The following is a 17,153-nucleotide window of genomic DNA, read 5'->3' on the forward strand; positions in this document are numbered from 1 at the left end:
CGGCGGCGGCGGCGGCCCGGCCGGCTCCGCGCCGCCTTGCATGGGCTGGGCCCCCGCGCCGCCCCGCCTGCTCGACAAGCGCGGCGGCCGCGGCGGGGGCACACGCCGCCCGGGCCCCGGTGGCCTCGGGAACCCCCGGACCGGGCCTGCGGCCTGCGCCGCCTCGGTCGCCCGGAGCCCCGCGGGTGCCCCGCGCCCTGCGGCCGGCGGCGTTCGCGGCGAAGAGCGAGCGCGGGCTGCCGTTTGGGGCGGGGGCGGCCTCTCGGGGGTCCCAAGCGGTAAGGGGCGCCCAACGACGGCCGGCTTCTTCGGAAGTTACTTGCTGGGGCGGGCGGGTTCCGGGCCGCCCCTCGGCCGCCGACGTGCGCCCGGGGCTGGCGGGCGGTGCGGCCAGACCTCACATCGGTGCCCCGCGCGCGCTGCGAACCCGCACCTGCCGCCGCCTCGGGCGCCCGGGACGACCGGGGCAGTGCCTGGGCGCGCGCCGCCGCCCGCTGGTGATGCCCAGCCCTGAGAGGACCCGGCCGGGCGCGTCCGCGTCGGTCCGAGGGTCTAGAGTTCCCGGAGGATGACCTAGCAGCCCACGCCCCACCGGCCTCCCGAGGGCCCGCGAACTCGCTGGCGCGACCCTCAGCGGCCAGGCTGGCCGGCGCCCAGACTTGACGCCTGTACCCTCGGGTGCCGTGCCCTGGGCCAGGCTCGCCGCTGGAACTCACAATTGGACAATCGTTTCTTCTCGAAGAAGAGTTTTCCTTTTTAATTCCCCCCCCCTTTTTTTGGTGTTTTTGTTGAATTTTTTTTTTTTTGAAGAAGGGAATTTTGGGGGGACAGAAGGAAGAACCGCTCACCGGGGGAATACACAAAGGGGACAAGGGTCCGCCGGTGGGAGTCGGAGGCGTTGGGTCCAGGATGGATGTGGCAGACCCGCAGCAGCTGGGCATGTTTACCGAGGGTGAGCTGATGTCCGTGGGCATGGACACATTCATCCATCGCATCGACTCCACCGAGGTCATCTACCAGCCACGCCGCAAGCGGGCCAAACTCATTGGCAAGTACCTGATGGGGGACCTGCTCGGGGAGGGGTCCTACGGTAAGGTGAAGGAGGTGCTGGACTCAGAGACGCTGTGCAGGCGAGCCGTCAAAATCCTCAAGAAGAAGAAGTTGCGGAGGATCCCCAACGGAGAGGCCAACGTGAAGAAGTAAGTGTGGGCTCCGTGGGTCCGCGCGGCCTCCCTCCCTTCGGGCCCAAGCTTACCAGCCACCTCCTGGGCCCTCCTTGCCAGGGAGAGTGTTATGGGAAACCTGCTTAAGTACTTTGTCCAAGTCAGGCCAGCCGGTTGTCGTTGGGGCGCTGCTGTCAAAGCCTTCCTCTGACGGGCACCCCCCCACCTCCACCCTCCCAGCTGCCTGAAGAACTTACATGCGGGGCAGAGCCAGCCAATGTTTATCTGGCCCAGAGAGTGCATGTTGTGAACCAGTCCCGGCTGCCAGCACGTTTTCTGAGCTGTGTGGGGTTGTTACTAGGGCTAGGGAAATGGGTTTATTTATCTTGTTAAGGGGAACCCTGTGGCTGCCAAGAATAATTGTTTTTACGAGCTTATAGTCGGTAGGGGGTTGTGGCCCTTTATGTGCCGTCCAGGACATATGTGACTGCAGGCCCCCTGGCCTCCTGGAGGGGACCTGGCTTGTGTCTGGGAGAAGTTTTTATGTGCAGTTTCTCAGGTGGTGGTGGGGTTCCAAGCAGAAGTGTCCCAAGGGTGGCGGGAGCTGGGTGTCCTGTCCTCTTGCTGGTTTCAGGGAGACGTGCCTCTCCTTATCGAGGCTACTGGGCGGGCCCCCAGCCTGTTTGGGCCCAGCTCCTCTGCCAGCCTCTAGTTTCCAAGAAGGGGTTTATCTAACGGGCCAGGTGGCAGTGCTGACTTACGCCCTTGGACGCCTGCATGCCTGCCAGGCCCGCCCTGGGACGTGCTGCTCCCCGGTAGCTTCCCCTCCTGCCTTCCCACGGGCGGTCACGGCTGTTTCACTTGCTCTGCGATGCCTGAGCCAGCTGGGTGAAATCAGGGATGAGGCAGAGAGCTGAACCCCAATTGACCTGGGCTCTGCCGGAGTGGGTGCCCAGCTAATCTGAGCGGTCATCTCATTGTGGGGGCCGTGCATGGCGGGCCATGTTCCAGTAAGGCCTTTGTACTGTGTTTGGGGCCCAGCCAGTGGGCAGGGAGAAGGTGTGGCCAGGCGCCCTTGGGCAGGTCGGTTAGCTGTGTGCTGTGCCAAGCTCTCACCTGGGAGGTGGGGGCTGGGCGGGGCTGGGAGACTGGCCAGGCTACAGCAGTGGCCTCCCCGGGGCCCACATCAGAAATCCCCACTCAGCTGCTGGCTCGCAGGTTATGTTTCCCACAAGCCAGGGCACCTGGGGCAATGTGGCCCTGGGTCTGTCACTGTGGCGCTGCTGTGGGTTTGGGGCAGTGAGCGCCTGCCTCCTGCTTGCCGTCCCTGGAAGTGGCTCCCCTCCGGCCCTCTCGGGAACTGGGTGTCTTCCTGCCTGGCCGAGCCCTCCAGAACGGCGTGGGCATGTGTCCATGCTGTCCTGCTGCTGACCTCTGTAGGCCACGCTGCCATGGCAGCCCGGGCCCCGGCCTGGGGAGCATACCTCCAAGTAGGAGGGGTTCCCAGAGCCCTGGCCGGAGTCGCCCAGGTCCACCCTGCCAGCCGGGAGCTCAGGATGTAACCCGTCCAGGGGTGCCTACTAGGGCAGCAGTTGAGCAGTCGGTCCCAGAAGGTCCGCAGATGCCCAGTTTGGTGGCGGTGGCACTGGGGCAGGCCGACATGTGGTAGGCACTGTTCGCAGGGCACACTCTGGGTTCTGACAGACGCACACACCTGAGGTCAAGGGAGAGGACGTCTCACGGCCCCAGAGTGCACCCTGCTCCATGGGACACACATGACGGCCTGCCTGGAGGGGTGCAGCACGCGGGCTTCACAGTCCGGGCTCTCCTGACTGGTCAGCTGAGATCCTATGGGTTGTGGGGACCCGTGGCCGGCACTCTTGGGGATGCAGGGAGTCAGGTCCCATGATGTCTGTTAGGAGAACTGGAGGGGAAACTGAGGCCAGGGAGGCAGAGTAGTGGGTGGTGCTTAGTGGGCCTGGCCTTTAACATAAGATGTCATAGCTGCTGGGCATGAGCTGGTGCCTGATTTCACTGCTTCGCCTTTCGGGGGCTCCCCTCCGCAGGCAGGGCTGGCGCACGCTCTGCTGCCCACTGGTCTGTGGCATCTGGATCCTGGGCTGCAGTTTGCCACAGAGCCCCTGCCTTGGGCTTCCACCAGCGGTGTGCATGCAAGGGAGATTGGCTCCCGGTGGCCTTGCCGCCTGCAGGGGGAAAAGGCTCCTTTGTCCTCCCAAGGTTTGATGAACTCAACTCCAGTCACTTCTCGTGGTGAAGTGTCTGGAACTTTCCAGACAAGCCTCAGGAGTCTTGTGGGTTGGGTGGGAGGCTTTTTCTTGAAGAGGGCTGTTCTCGGTGCAGGTGGCTGGGGGCTCGGGTGGTCCCCACTCCATGTGGCTCTCCCCCAGGAAGGCTGCTGTGCGTCTGCACCTTCCCTGCCTTGCTGGTAAAACCATAGGTTCTTAATGGCGAAGCAGGGAAGCTCCAAAAAACATCAAGGAGAAAAAAAATACTCATAACCTTACCACTGACACACCTGGTTGAGCTTTCTCGAGCTTTCCCTGTCTCACCTGGGTGAGCGCCGTGAGTGAGGAGGAAGCCCCCCGAGGACCGTCTGTGGAAAACAGGTTGTGTTTACTGGTCCCACGACAGGCAGTGGAATCGCACAGACAAGCCCCGTGGAAGCTGGAGGGGTCTCCCTGCTCCCTCGACCCCAGGCAGCCAGGGTGCACTGCTGCCCCAGGTCCTGCGGGGGGTCGTGTGGCTATAGAGGAACTGCGTACATTTTCCCTCTTCGCTGCTGCCTACCAGCTGTGCCAGGCTGCATGTCCGTGCTGCTTGGTGGGAAAGGCGCGGGATGGCGCGGCCGTGCCCAGGACAGTCAGAAAACCACCAAGCTCCATGTCACAAAACTCTGCTCTTTGTGTTTTTCTTTCCAACAGCTGTTTATGTCACTCACTGCTCATGGTACAACAAAATGGTGGGGCTTTCTGTGTTTGCCCGTCAGACCCCTGACCCATGACCAAACCGGTCTGCCTCTGTGTGAGGGCAGGAGCGGGTGGGGGTCTTGGTGGTCCCTCAGCAGTGGAGCATGCAGTGGCCAGGTCTGCAGGTCCTGAGCTGTGGGCGAGTTTGCTCTGCGGGTGAGTTACTTGGGCCACGTCCTGTGACGAGGGTGATAGTATTTGATGGGCACGTCCCCAGAGGTGGAGTTTCTAGGTCAAGCTGGGCGGAGTTGCATTTCATAAGCTGTGTGGAGACCCCAGTGTCCCCAGCTCCCCCAGCCTAGCATGTCCAGCTGATGTCTGCATCCTGACTGGCCACCAGGATCCCTGTCTGCCCACCCCTGAGAGCCAGCTGTGATGAGGCGGAACCGCCTTGCGGTAATTGGTGGGCGTTGGGATTCTAGTGTGCCGAGAATCGAGCCCTGGACCCTGTCAGCAGCCTCCACAAGGCCCCGGCATCTGCTGGGCCTCCTGCCTTCCTGAAAAGGATTCCACTGTGCGGCCAGGCTGGCCGGCCACCAGAGGTGGCGGCTGGAGGGCACCGTCTGCCTGCCGAGGCTCACCTGCACTGCACTGCACCGCGTGTCCAGGCACTCCCTGCTTGTCTGGTCCTTTCCAGGCAGAAGGGGTGGTTCTGACGAGGGGCGGGGGCTCGGGGCACGTGCAGAATGTGGCTCCTTCGCAGGGGTGTCCGAGAACCGCATCCAAAGCCCCCCTTTATCCAGTGTCTGCCGTGTGGCTGTGCTGTGGTTTATTCTTGTAGCAACTTGTCGAAATACAGTTTAACATGTAACTCAAGGCATTTAGTGCTTCCCAAATCATGAAACCCTCACCACCACGTGACTCCAGAACATTCCTTCACCGCAGAAGACCACTGTCCCCATGAGCAGTCACCCCCATCTCCTCCCCAGCCCCCAGCACCTATAAGCCCATGTTCTATCTGTGGATTCACCTGTCGTGGATGTTCCACAGAAATGGGTCACACTGTGTGGCCTTGTGTGTCTGGCATCTCACTGAGCGCCGTGTGTTCAGGGCCTGTCCATGTTTGGCGTGTGTCAGGGCTTCACTGCTCTTCACAGCTAAGAAATGCTCTGTGTGTGTCTGTTCACTTGTGGGTGGACTTTTGGGACTGTTCCCACCTGATGCCTGTTACGGGTTGTCCTGGGAACATGTGTGCAAGGGTCCGTGCTGAGCTGCACTTTGAGGGGATCTGTCCTTGTCCTACTCTGCCTGCTGGACATCTGAGGACTGCTTGCTGTTTAGAGGCATCAGCAATTGGGGGTGAGGGTTCCCTTGCTCAGTTGCCTGAGCCTTGGGGTCCTGGCAGCCTCCTCCCCGTCTGCAGGGGAGCGAGGTGGGGGTGCTTCCTGGCTGACTCGTCTCTGGGGGGAGTGGAGCCCGCTGTCGCCTGCCCTGGGCCGCCTGCAGGTTCTCTTTGGGGCAGTCACTTCCCCTCCCCTGCGAGCGCATCTACAGGGGTTAATCAGCAAGTCAGCCCAGCTGGGGCCACGCCTGGGCAGGTCTGTGACATCCGGTGCGGAAGGCGCCACTTCCTCTCCCCTTCCTGCCTCCCAGCGGAGGGCTTGCTTTTCCTTTATCTTTACATACTGTTTTTTCCTTTTTTGCCAGAGAGATGACTCGTAGGAGCCATGGAAAATACAGAAAAAGGCCGTAGAAACCTCCCGCCCAGAGGTCCCCCAGCAGCTCAGCTGTCTGGGTGTCCCTCTCCCGCGCCTTCCTCCCCAAGGCGAGGTCGCTCTGGTCACCCAGTCCCATCCTGTCGGTATCCACGGCCCTTCCCTCTGGGTGCACAGTCTCCACCACCCAGCCCTTCTCAGTCTGACGTGTGTTCCTTCTTTCCTGATGTAAATAACGTGATTTGCCTGTTTGCGCAGAACGGTTTGATCACAGTTAATTAACAAATAGGCGGTCCAGCCCCCGGGCGGCAGCTAAGCTCCAGGGTGGTGCCTCTGACGGGGCCTGGTCTGTGGATGGCGGAGCAGGAGGCTTGGCAGCCTGACTGCAAGGAGAGGGCACCATCACCTGCTTTGGGTCAGAATCCGTGGTGTCGGTGCCTGCTGCAGAGAGGGGGCGCTTGGCAGTCGTTCTCCCCTGCGCTGGAGTGTGCTGAGGGGGAGGCACGGCCTCAGAGGTCGCTCTGCGCCCGTCTGTCCTGAGACTCGGAAATGTGGGGCTGCAGGCTGCCCTCTTACCCGCAGCGACCTGGGGCAAGGTCCCCAGGGCCTTGCCTTGTTGCAGGAGTTCTGTGCCTGTGTTGAGCTTGGGGCACGTTTCACACAGTAACCTCCAGGGCTGCCCCCCGAGCCCTGAGGTGTCCACGAGGGAGCCGCTGCATGAAGGGTGCCCTGTCCTAACATGTGCCTTCAGTGTGTTGGCAGCGTACGAAGTGGCCCCTGAATGAAGAGAAAAAGCTCCAAGGAGTTTCCAGAGCTGGGAAGTTGGCACCACTGGCCAGGAGCAATTGACTTAGCAGGCTGTGTCGGTCGCTCTGAGCCATCCCCACGTGCTGCGAAGCTCCTTCCAGCATTGTGGCTGTGCTGACCCACCCCCAATCCCGAGTGCAACCCCAGGGAGCCCCCGTGTCCGACCCCTCGGGTCCTGCTGGGCATTGGGGACTCACTGACCCCTCCTCTGGGGCTGTCTCATTCTGTGCCCAGGCCAAGCGCCCACTGTCTGGTAGCTCAGTGGGTGTTTGTGTGGCTGAGTGGGGCGGGTGCCTAATTGTGCCCTCTGAGGGGAGCTGGCTCCACACATGCTGGCCTGGGCATCACTGTCACAGCAGAGGCTTGTCCCCTCACTGAAGTGGTCAGGGCCGGGGGGGTCACACCTTGTGGATGGGTGTCCGCCCATCAGGTAGAAGTGGAGCGTGACGGCAGGTGGAGCATCCCTGGGTCCTTGTGAGAGGGCTGGATGGTGAGCAGGGGCAGGAGAGTCGGGCCTGTGGGGGGCACAGGCAGGAGAGGGGCAGGTGCCTGGAGCACTGGAGGAGCGACGGGCCCCAGGGAGGGCCTGCAGAGGCCAGGCGGGTCTGTTTCCCAGGGCCGGGGCGTTCCTAAGCCTTTACAACAGGGCTCACCGGGGCAGTCCTGCTCCCAGCGACACTGGGTCATGCCTGGGGACGCATCGGGGTGTGGTGGGGGTGTTGCTCTCCCCCACAGTGCCCAGGATGGCCCCAGTGTCTGCAGTGCCAGGGGGCAAGGGATCCCCTGTCGCTTAGCTGGGAAAATACCTGGGTGTGCCCCTGCCCACAGTAGACATAGGATAAATCCCCAGGCCCAGACTGTGAGCCTGGCCGCCCCCAGGCCTGGAAGCCACTGCCTCCCTCCCTCCTGCTCCGGGTGGCCTCTCAGGACCTCGGTGTCCCCTGGAGCGATGGGAAGACAGGGTGGGATTCCCGCTGCGTCCAGAGGCCCCTCAGTGGGGGCCAGGGATGGGGAGGCCAGCGAGCCGTGGGGAAGCGAGTCCCTGGTCACCTGTGCTCCGTATCTGGGGGGCCCACACGCCCTGCTTCCAGGCCCCCCTCCAGAGACTGAGTTCTAGTCCAGGAGTCTGCATGGCAGCAGCCCTGGTCGGGTGAGTGAGGTTGGCTCGGGATTTGTGCAGGGGAGACGGGAAAGGCTTCCTGGAAAAGGTGTCCTTCACAGGGAGCCAGGAGTCCCTGCAGAGGTGGGGCCACCTCTGCCTGGCCTTTCCTGTGTTTCGTGCTTGGCCTTCCTGGTGATGGTGTTAAAATTAATCTATTGAGGTATTGTGGACATGCCATATGCGACTTAGTGGCATTTTGTCTGTTCACGGAGCTGTGCCTCCAGCACCCTAACCCCAGGATATTCTGTCTCCCCAGAAGGAAGCCCTGCCCCATGAGCAGCGCCCCCCTGGCCCCTGTTGCCTGGGCCGCATTGTGTGGGATAGGCATTGGGCTGTGCCCACCCGGGGCTTCTGTGGGCCGTTCTGCCAGCTCCTGGGTGTGCTGGTGGGTGTGTTCCCCCTTCTGAGCAGCTTCAGCGGCCTGCTCAGACCCGGGCAGTGCCGTGTCGGAGGCCATGTGTGCAGCGGGCGGCGCTGGGCCACTTTATCCTCCGTGTGCCCCCTGCCTCGTGCAGCCAAGGCCTGGGAGCTCTCCTGAGCAGGGCCCTGGTCCCGCAGGGCTGCGGGGTCCCAGGAGGGGAAGGCAGTTGTCACAGGCCTGTAGCCTTGTGCCTGGGGAGAGGGGACACCGGGGGTCCATGTGGCCCCCTGGGCTCCCGCTGCTCGAGTGTCCTGCCCTGTGCTGCCATTGCTGGGTCCCTCATGATGCGAGACTGACTGTCCATCTGCAGCAGTGTGTTGAAGACCATCAAGGTCAGGTTGTCGCCGTCCAGGCCCCCTCCAGGTGGCTTGCTGCACGCGCCCCCTGTGCTGTCCCCTCACTGAGCAGAGGGCTGCCGCAGCGGCTCACGGGCGCCCTGTCCTCTTCTCCAGGGAGATCCAACTCCTGAGGCGGCTCCGGCACAAAAACGTCATCCAGCTGGTGGACGTGCTGTACAACGAAGAGAAGCAGAAAATATATCCTCATGGGGGCTGGGCCGGGCTCGGGTGGCGGGGCGTTCTGGGGGCTGGGGCGCTGTCCTGAGGGGAGATGCGCCCCTGGTGGCAGACTAGCAGCCCAGGAGGAGCGGCTCTTAACCCCAGACGTCAGCTGTGTGGCTGCGCCAGCCACGGGCGCCTGTGGGCCCCCACGGGCCGTCTCAGCAAAGCGCCCTCACAGAGCCCCACTCTGGTGCCCTGTGCTGGGCCTGTCCTGGAGCGTGGGTCCTGGTCTGCAGAGGAGACCCCTCCCCAGTCTTAGTCTGGGTGACCCCAGGCCTGGGGGCCTTGCCTGGCCACCATGGCTGCCATTTGTGGTCGAAGCCAGTGGGGGTCATCCTGCAGGAATGCTGCCCTCAGCTTCTGTCCCAGGGATGGCTTTCTCCAGGAGGTGAGGTGCCAGCTCCAGGAAGCAGACGCTTGGGGCTGCATGACCTGCCCAGGGTGCCCGTCCCCGACTCCCTGGTGTGGTGTGGTGACATTCCCAGCACCAGTCTCCGCTCCACCCCCATCTTTGCACTGCCCTGTGTGGAAATGTGGCCCAGACTTCTGCCTGACTGCAGGCCTGCCTGGCACCCCCCCCCAGCCACCTTACCCTGTGTCATTAGACATGTAGCTGTTTCTGGTCTGTCCTGACCAGCCACCCTGCCTGCCCCTCCTGCCCAGCAAGCTGTGTCCCCTTGTTCTGGGGCTCCATCTCATATTGAATGGCAGCCATTGAATGGGGAGAGCCTCCTGCAGGGCCAAGCCCAGAGGAAATAGCCACAGTGCTCCACAGAGGGACCCCGCAGGGAGCCCTGCAGGCCCTTGCGCCCTCTGGCCCTTCTCCTGCGTCCTCCGGGGAGCCAACTGGTCTCAGGAATGCCGCCACCCGGCTCATGGGCCTCTCCGCACCAGGCCCTCCTGTGGCCACTGTCCCAGCTGCCCTGGGACAGGCCCTGCCCGGGGTGGGGTCTCCACTGAGCCACATTTCCTTAGCGCCGCACGTATATGGTGATGGAGTACTGTGTGTGTGGCATGCAGGAGATGCTCGACAGCGTGCCCGAGAAGCGGTTCCCTGTGTCCCAGGCTCACGGGTGAGTGTGGCACCTGCCTGGGGCTTTGAGGGTACAGTCCTGTGTTTAAACAGCCTTTTCTGATTATCAGTAAAGCAAGAGCTTGAGTGTTAAAACTCGGGGCTTTGGGGTTCCATGTGCAGAGCCCCCAGCCTGCAGCCCCGGCAGCCCCTCTCTGCCCCAGGTGCCCACTGTCTGAGGCCTAGAGACCTGGTCCTTGGAGAGCCCCTGACAGAGGTCTGCACTGCCAGTGGCCAGCTGGCCCTCCTCGGGGTCCCACAGCCCAAACCACTTGCTGCAGGATCAGCTACCTGTAGTGTGAAGGGAAGGGGGGCTGGTGCGGTGAGCTGGGTTCTCAGCTCCAGGGGCTGCACGGCCCGGGCCAGTGGCTGGGGGGGACAGCACGGCCTTGGGGTGACAGGGAGCGTAAGGAAGGGCGTCCTCCTCTGCCTCCCTGTGCAGCCCCGATGGCAGTGGCTTCTGCCCTTGTGGGCCCAGCGGCGGCTCAGCCGGTCAGTGGCCCTCTGGCTCTGGTCTGCCGGGTCACCCCGGGCGGCTGAGTCCCCTTGTAGGACGGGTCGTGAGGCTGTGCCCTGCAGGTACTTCTGCCAGCTGGTAGACGGCCTTGAGTACCTGCACAGCCAGGGCATCGTTCACAAGGACATCAAACCGGGCAACCTGCTCCTCACCACTGGTGGCACGCTCAAGATTTCCGACCTTGGCGTGGCTGAGGTAGGCACGTTGCCTGGGGGCCCCTAGGGGAGGTGTCCTGCCCTGGAGTCACCCTGAGGGCCGCCCGGCACTGCCACAGGCCCTGCACCCATTTGCCGAGGACGACACATGCCGTACGAGCCAGGGCTCCCCGGCGTTCCAGCCGCCCGAGATTGCCAATGGCCTGGACACCTTCTCTGGCTTCAAGGTGGACATCTGGTCGGCTGGGGTCACACTGTAAGTGCCCGTGAGCCCTGGCCCCCAGCCCCCAGGCCACACTGGGACTGTGCTGGGGGCTGCCAGTGTGGGAGGGGGTTCCAAGGGAAGAGCTGCCTCCTGCCTTCAGGGTCCTGACCCGGGGCTCAGCACCCAGGCCACCCTCGTCCCCAGGAGGTGCTCCTGTCCCTGTGCCTTATGCTGAGGATTCCCAGCAAGGCAGGTGGCAGGTTGGAAGCTGCTTGGCCGAGATTGTGTGTCCTGCCCTCCTGCCGGCACACGTCCCCAGCACCCACAGGGGCAGAGCCCAAGCGGTCAGGCCCACCCCTCCAAGCACAGGCCCGTCAGTCCAGAACCTGCCCTCCTGCTCTGCGCCAGGGCGGCAGCCACCAGCATGGGTTCTTTTACTTTATTGGGAGATAATTCATGTGCCGTGTGGTCCACCCTTGTTGGGAATGTACAGTCCGGTGACCTGGGATATTTTCAGTGGTTCAGCTGCCACAGCCGTCTGTTCCAGAGCATTCCTGTCCCAGTATGAGGTCCTATGGGTGAGGGGAGTTAGGACTCCTGGGCCTGCTGGTCCCAGGTGGGGCTGCTGCAGCCCTGACTGACCAGGCCTCTCTCCTTCCCGGGGACACAGCTACAACATCACGACAGGGCTGTACCCGTTCGAGGGCGACAACATATACAAGTTGTTTGAGAACATCGGGAAGGGGGACTACACGATCCCGGGCGACTGCGGGCCCCCACTCTCAGACCTGCTGAAAGGTGAGAGACACCCGGAGTGCGGGGGGCTGCCATGGGGTGATGGTGTCCTGGGGACTTTCCAATGGCCGCCCACCTCTTGAGAGCTGGGTCTCTGTGCAGCCCGCGGGCCGGCCCCTCTGGGTGGACCACACCACCATTGAGGAAGGGCAGCCCTGAGAGGCTTCCTGGCTCCTTTGGGCTCCGTCCTCTGCTTTAGGCCTCTGTTCTACCCTGTTCTGACCCTCCTTCCCCCAGAGGGATGGTGCAGCCTGTACCCCAGCCCCCTGCTGGGTCGAGGTCTCCCCAGGCCCCAGGCCTGGTCCTACCAGCCTCTTCCTGCTGCGTTTCCCAGGCTGCGCAGCAGGTGGCGCTGTCCTCACACCGGTGGGCCCCAGGCTGGGGGCCTTCAGGTGCGGGTGGGCCGGAGCCTCCACCGTGACCTGAGGCCGGGCTGCAGTAGGCTTTGACCGCTCAGTTCTCCGTCAGGCATGTCCAGTGCAGCCCCACGCGTGACTGGCATTTAGTTTAGGGTTCTTCGGCCGGTAGGACATCCAGATCTCATGCTCTGCCGTGTAGCTGACCCTGTGCGCCTAGGCCTGGTGTGACCTGCGGCTGGAAAAGCAGATCCCCGTGCCTGGGACTCCCCACCCATGCCTGGGTTTCCTAATAAGTGAGCCAGGCTGATTCTGTGCTCAGGTCAAGGTGCAGTGAGGCTGACCCCGCCGGACTGCTGGGGCTGTGGCCACATTCCGGGCTCTGGCGGCCCCGCCCTCCCACTGCCCCAGGACTGTTGAGGCATGCAGCCTGGGGCGTGGGAAGGAGCCAGGTGTCAGTAAGTGGCCCCGGGTGGTGGCCTAGCTGGCTGGGCGTCCCAGGCACTGCTGGTCCTTCCCGCGCTCTCCTAGGAGGCCCTGGCTTCAGTGTGCCCTGAGCACACACTCCGTGCCCCCCTCAAGGACTTTACCTTCCTGCTGGCCTCGGCTCCTGCAGGGACGTTCGGGTCTTCCCCTGCCATGACATGGTTGGCTGGCATTTCTGCTAAACAGCTTCCTTTGCTGGTGTCTAGAGCAGTGACCAGTTACTGCCCTTCTCTGTCCCAGGCCCAGGCAGGATGCCTCATCCCTTGCTCTCTCCTGCCATCAGCCTTGAGGCTGAGCCAGTGGGGGTCTATGGCTCCCTGCTAGTCTGGCAGTGCCCCAAACCTCCTGGTATAGCACCCTGGCCCAGGGACCTGGGTCCACCCCCTGCCCACCCATGCCCCAAACTCAGCCAGTGGCACGGCCCCCCACCAGCCCCACGACCCCCACCAACCCCTGAGCTGCGAGGCCACAACCTGGGTTCCCCACGTTGTGCAGCCCTCAGGTGTTTGAGCACGTTTGCTGAGAACAAAGCTGCCTGCCCTCGCGGGCACTACAGTGCCCGGCCCTCTCCCATCACGCTCGGCCCTCCCACAGGGAGCTCACGGCAGGCAGCATGGACCGCGGGCTCTGGGGCTCCTTGCTGGCTTGCCCTTGAGCCAGCCCAGCCTGTGGTCAGTCTTGCCCTCCACAAGTGTCCAGATGTGGGATCTGCCCCAGTGCGTGGCCCTTGCGGCCTCCAGTTCTCCCCCGCTGCTGTCTTGGGCTGCGGGATTCTGGCTAGAACCCCTGGCCACCAGCCTCACTGACCTGGTGTGAGCAGGGCGGCCCACATGCCTCCTCTTCCTCTGGTGTTTGGAGGACTGGGCCACTGGCTTTTCCTACCCTCTCGGGTCTGTCCTCGGGGCCCTGGGGCCGTGTCCCCAGTGTTCACGCAGCTACGTGCAGTTCCAGGCTCTGGGCTGGCTGATACATGCCGCCCTCTCCCTGGGGTGTTCTCAGCGCGTGCCCGGGCTGATCCGCTGGTCTCCCTGCCAGGGATGCTGGAGTGCGAGCCGGCCAAGCGGTTCTCCATCCAGCAGATTCGGCAGCACAGGTGAGCGGGTGCCGGGCGCACCCAGGCCCCGCGGCACTGGCCCCACCAGTACCTGGGGTCTCATGCGAGCAGGTTGTGGCCGTGGGAGCCGTTTAGCCATGCTTGTCCCTGGCCCACCACGGCATGGGGGTTGGAGGTGGGCCTTGAGGCCAAAGCGCCATCCTGAGGTGGGGCCCGCGTGGGGGACTGGCAGGTGGCCCGCACCCTGCTGACTCGTGGCTTCTGCAGCTGGTTCCGGAAGAAGCACCCGCCAACGGAGGAGCTGGTGCCCATCCCGCCGAGTGCTGACTGCAAGGACCGGTGGCGTGGCATGACGGTGGTGCCCTACCTGGAGGACCTGCACGGCTGTGCTGACGACGGAGACGAGGACATTTTTGACATTGAGGATGACATCATCTACACTCAGGACTTCACGGTGCCTGGTGAGCCCAGCAGCCACTGTGGCTTCGTGGCCCGGCTTCAGCATCCACCTGCCTGTGGGAGTAGAGCCCTCGTCCCCCACGTCACTGACATCCTGAGTCTGTGAGGCAGGTGTGTCCACACCAGTGCTGACCGCGGCTTGACCTGGACCCTGGAGGGGCTACCACGGGCACAAGGACAGCGGTGGGGCCAGGCTGGTGCCCCTGTGCTCACAGAGCAGATGGGGGCCCGGAGGGCGGAGGCTGCCCAGGGCTCCGTCCTGTGCTCTGCAGCACGGGTGGGAGGCCCTCCAGAGGCCCTGACAGGGTTGCCTTGCTCCTCCAGGTGGCGAGGAGGCAGCCGGGGCAGGGCTTAGAGAGGAGAATGGCACGCAGGAACTTCCTGGAGAGGAAGCTGAGGCCCTAGTGTAGTGCCGCCCTGCTGCCCCTGCCCAGCACTCGGAGGCCAGGCCTCAGCACCTAGCTCAGGAGCTGCTGGGCAGCAGGGCCGCCTTGTATGCCAGCACTGTCTGTGACAAAACCAGCAACCGACGGCCCCGGGAAGGGGAGGCACCCTCAGCGGGCAGACCTTTATGAGGACCTGCGCGGCTCCTGAGCGAGAGCTTTGGGCTCAGAATGGTCCCTGGGGGGGTGGGGGCAGGGCCCAAGCGTCCGACTCTCCTGGGGGGCCTGCTCGGGGACCTGGCCTCCACTAGGCTGGCCGCGGGTCAGCCTGGAGCTGGTGCCACCAGGCCGTGGGGCCCAGAGCCCTGAGCCGTGGCGTCTGCATGGTGTCCCCGGCCCTGAGTCCAAGGCCTGGAGCCTCCGGCCCCTCCGCAGAGTGGGGACGGGGCATCTGGTCTCAGCGGCACTGAGGCCCCGTAACAGATGCCTGGGCATGACCCGCAGAGGTAGCCTGCTGTCCTGGTAAGGGACAGGCCAGGGTCCTGCCAGGCCCACAGCACCCTGCCATTTGCAGGCAGGGGCCTGGGCTGGCTCACAGGCACCGCAGGCCTGTGTGAGGCCAGGGGGCTGCCCTTCCTGGGAGGAGTGGCTCTCCAGCCTGGGAGCATCTCCCGCACCAGAAGTGGCACAGTCCTGCCCTGAGGCCAGCAACTACTTCTGACCTGCCCGAGGATCAGGGGCAGCTGTGCTGGGCAGAGACCCCTCCCACTGTGGTCCTGATTTGGGTCCCGGTTAGTTCCCAGCTGCTGGCCCTTGGTCTTCCTGGGTGGCCACACACCTGAGAGCTGGGCACTGGGTTTGGGGCTGGTAGCGGGTGATTGGTGGTCAACGACCTACGTGTCTTGAGGGCCAGCTAGTAGGGTGTGTTCAGGGCCTGCTGATCGCCCTGCCAAGCTGGGCTGGTGGCTGGGCCGGGGCACCTGTGCAGAGCCGCCACCCCTGGTGCACCAGCGGCTGCTCCCCTATCCGGGCAGGGTGCCTAACCTCACAAGCTCTCCAGCACGAGCCTGTGGGCAGTGAGGAGGTCTGACCTAAGACACCATCTGTGCACACACCAGTGGCTCTCGGCAATTTCCAGAAGCTGCTGAGTCAGACACTGGACACCCTTGGCCGAGAGGGCAGTTTCCCGCTGATGTCTGCAGGAGGGGGGGCTCTGGTGGGTCCCCGGCACGCCGTCCTCTCCCTTGCTTGGGGAGGGCAGGAACATGGCCGGCTGTTGTGGGAGAGACGCTGGCTCATGCGCCCAGCCGAGCCCAGCCCCTTTGGGCCCTGCAGGGCGCAGGTGAGTGGCTGAGCTCAGGGCCTGCACCCCAGACCCCAGGTCCCTCCCTGGGTGCTGAGTGGAGGGTAAGCCTGCCAGAAGGACCTGGTGGGACAGGAAGCATGGCCTGGAAGCAGGGCGGCTTGGGGTCCTGGTCCTGACCCTCACTCAGCCCTTGCTTGCCCTTCCCCTCCTAGGACAGGTCCCGGGGGAGGAGGCTGGTCAGAACGGACAGAGCCGGGGCCTGCCCAAGGCCCTGTGCATGAATGGCACAGAGTCAGCCCAGCTGGGTGCCAAATCGAAGGCAGAGCGCCGGGCCAGTGCCGCCTCCAACCCTTCCCGCAAGGCCTGCTCTGCCAGCAGCAAGATCCGCCGGCTGTCAGCCTGCAAGCAGCAGTGAGGGTGACCATGCAGGTGGGACGCGGGGACCAGCAGGGTGGGTGGGGCACATCGTGTGCACTGGCCACTGACCATGGCCAGTTCTGTCCTCCACTGTCCTGCCTGTGGCAGTGGGGGCCACTTCTCCCAGGGCCCTGGCCACTCCCTTGGGGGCAGGGGACTCCATGTGCAGGAATAGGGCCCCTCACGCCCTTGGCCTGTGCTGTAAACACGGGGGGCTCCCCTCTGCCCAGCTGCAGCCCCTCTCCCGGGCAGTGGTCCCCACAGTGCTCACCTGCCAGCGTCAGGACCAGCGGGTGGCATAGGAAGTGCTTTGAGGGAGGCCCAGTGCCAGTGGGTGCCAAGTCAGCATGGGATCTGACATCCCTGTGTGACCAGGCCCATTTCCCTGCCTGACCCGCGGGCCCCAGTGCTTCCTGGCCCAGGAGTGACCTACTTTCTGTCCGTCTACAGCCCGAATCTGGAGCCCAAGCTCGGTGCCGTGGCCCAGGCCCTCAGTCTTCCCGCCGACGGCGGGCCTGCCACCCATCGCCCAGAGTGGCTGCTGCTGCACCCTCCATGCTGCTGCTCGGGAAGTGGGGTGGGGTCCGTGGGGTCTGGCCCTCCTGTGGCAGCCAGTGGACATGACCTGTTGACTTGCAATCCTGTGCTGAGCACCTCCCGGTGGGGGGAGGGCCTGGCGCTTGGGCCCATGCGAAGCCTTCACATGCACTTTACGTTTAGACTACTGGTTCTCGCCTGCCCCTGACTCTCCTCTGCTACACGTGAGCGCCTCTCACACCTAGTGACGTGTTCAAACCACAGCCAGAGCCGGTGTGAAGAGCAGGCTATCCACTGAGATGCATGCCTAGCGCCCCAGAAGCCAGGCGGAAGTCTTGTTCTTGTTTGGTTTTTTTCTTTTTTTTTTAAGAAAAAAATAAAAACAGGTGGATTTGAGCCATGGTTGTGGGGTGTTTGGGAATTTCTGGGTGGCAGGATGAGCTGTCAGGCAGGTTGGTGGTCTTGAGCCTGGAGCCCTTGGGGGCCCTACAGTGCTGGGGGTTGGCGGTGTCTGGGGGACCTGCCCTTGGCCACAGGGGGCCTCTGCCTTGGCGCTGACCCCGCCCCAGGTCAGCAGGCCCTGGCTTAGCCCCCAGGCCCCCTGCTCCGCGGCACAGCGGCCGGGCACCTTCGCTGACTTTGCCCAGAGAAAACTA

The 17,153-nt window shown here is 63.8% G+C and overlaps 1 protein-coding gene across 6 annotated transcripts; it reads left to right on the forward strand.

Moving 5' to 3' along the window:
• Positions 1 to 242: 242 nt before the first annotated feature.
• STK11 (serine/threonine kinase 11) lies at positions 243 to 16,893 on the forward strand. Of its 6 annotated transcripts, none has more exons than XM_036889874.2 (10): positions 277 to 1,199; positions 8,648 to 8,731; positions 9,739 to 9,828; positions 10,407 to 10,539; positions 10,619 to 10,755; positions 11,375 to 11,502; positions 13,341 to 13,434; positions 13,663 to 13,856; positions 15,761 to 15,972; positions 16,411 to 16,893. In XM_036889874.2, the coding sequence occupies exons 1-10, from the start codon at positions 910 to 912 to the stop codon at positions 16,582 to 16,584; spliced, it is 1,536 nt and encodes a 511-aa protein (XP_036745769.1). In that variant the 5' UTR covers positions 277 to 909; the 3' UTR covers positions 16,585 to 16,893. The 6 variants fall into 6 exon arrangements, with proteins under 6 accessions (XP_036745773.1, XP_036745774.1, XP_036745769.1 ...); XM_036889875.2 differs by having other exon boundaries at positions 579 to 1,199; positions 13,377 to 13,434; XM_036889876.2 differs by having other exon boundaries at positions 579 to 1,199; positions 15,756 to 15,972; positions 16,411 to 16,586.
• The last annotated feature ends 260 nt before the right edge of the window (positions 16,894 to 17,153 follow it).

Source organism: Manis pentadactyla, chromosome 12, assembly GCF_030020395.1.
Source record: "Manis pentadactyla isolate mManPen7 chromosome 12, mManPen7.hap1, whole genome shotgun sequence".
NCBI classification, from domain to species: domain Eukaryota; kingdom Metazoa; phylum Chordata; class Mammalia; order Pholidota; family Manidae; genus Manis; species Manis pentadactyla.

Bases quoted from the DNA above. Each gene is read 5' to 3' on its own strand.
- STK11 (XM_036889874.2), top strand. From the start codon at position 910: ATGGATGTGGCAGACCCGCAGCAGCTGGGCATGTTTACCGAGGGTGAG. The intron at 9,829-10,406 runs GTGAGTGTGGCA...TGTGCCCTGCAG, and splicing joins CCTGTGTCCCAGGCTCACGG to GTACTTCTGCCAGCTGGTAG. The intron at 13,435-13,662 runs GTGAGCGGGTGC...TGGCTTCTGCAG, and splicing joins CAGCAGATTCGGCAGCACAG to CTGGTTCCGGAAGAAGCACC.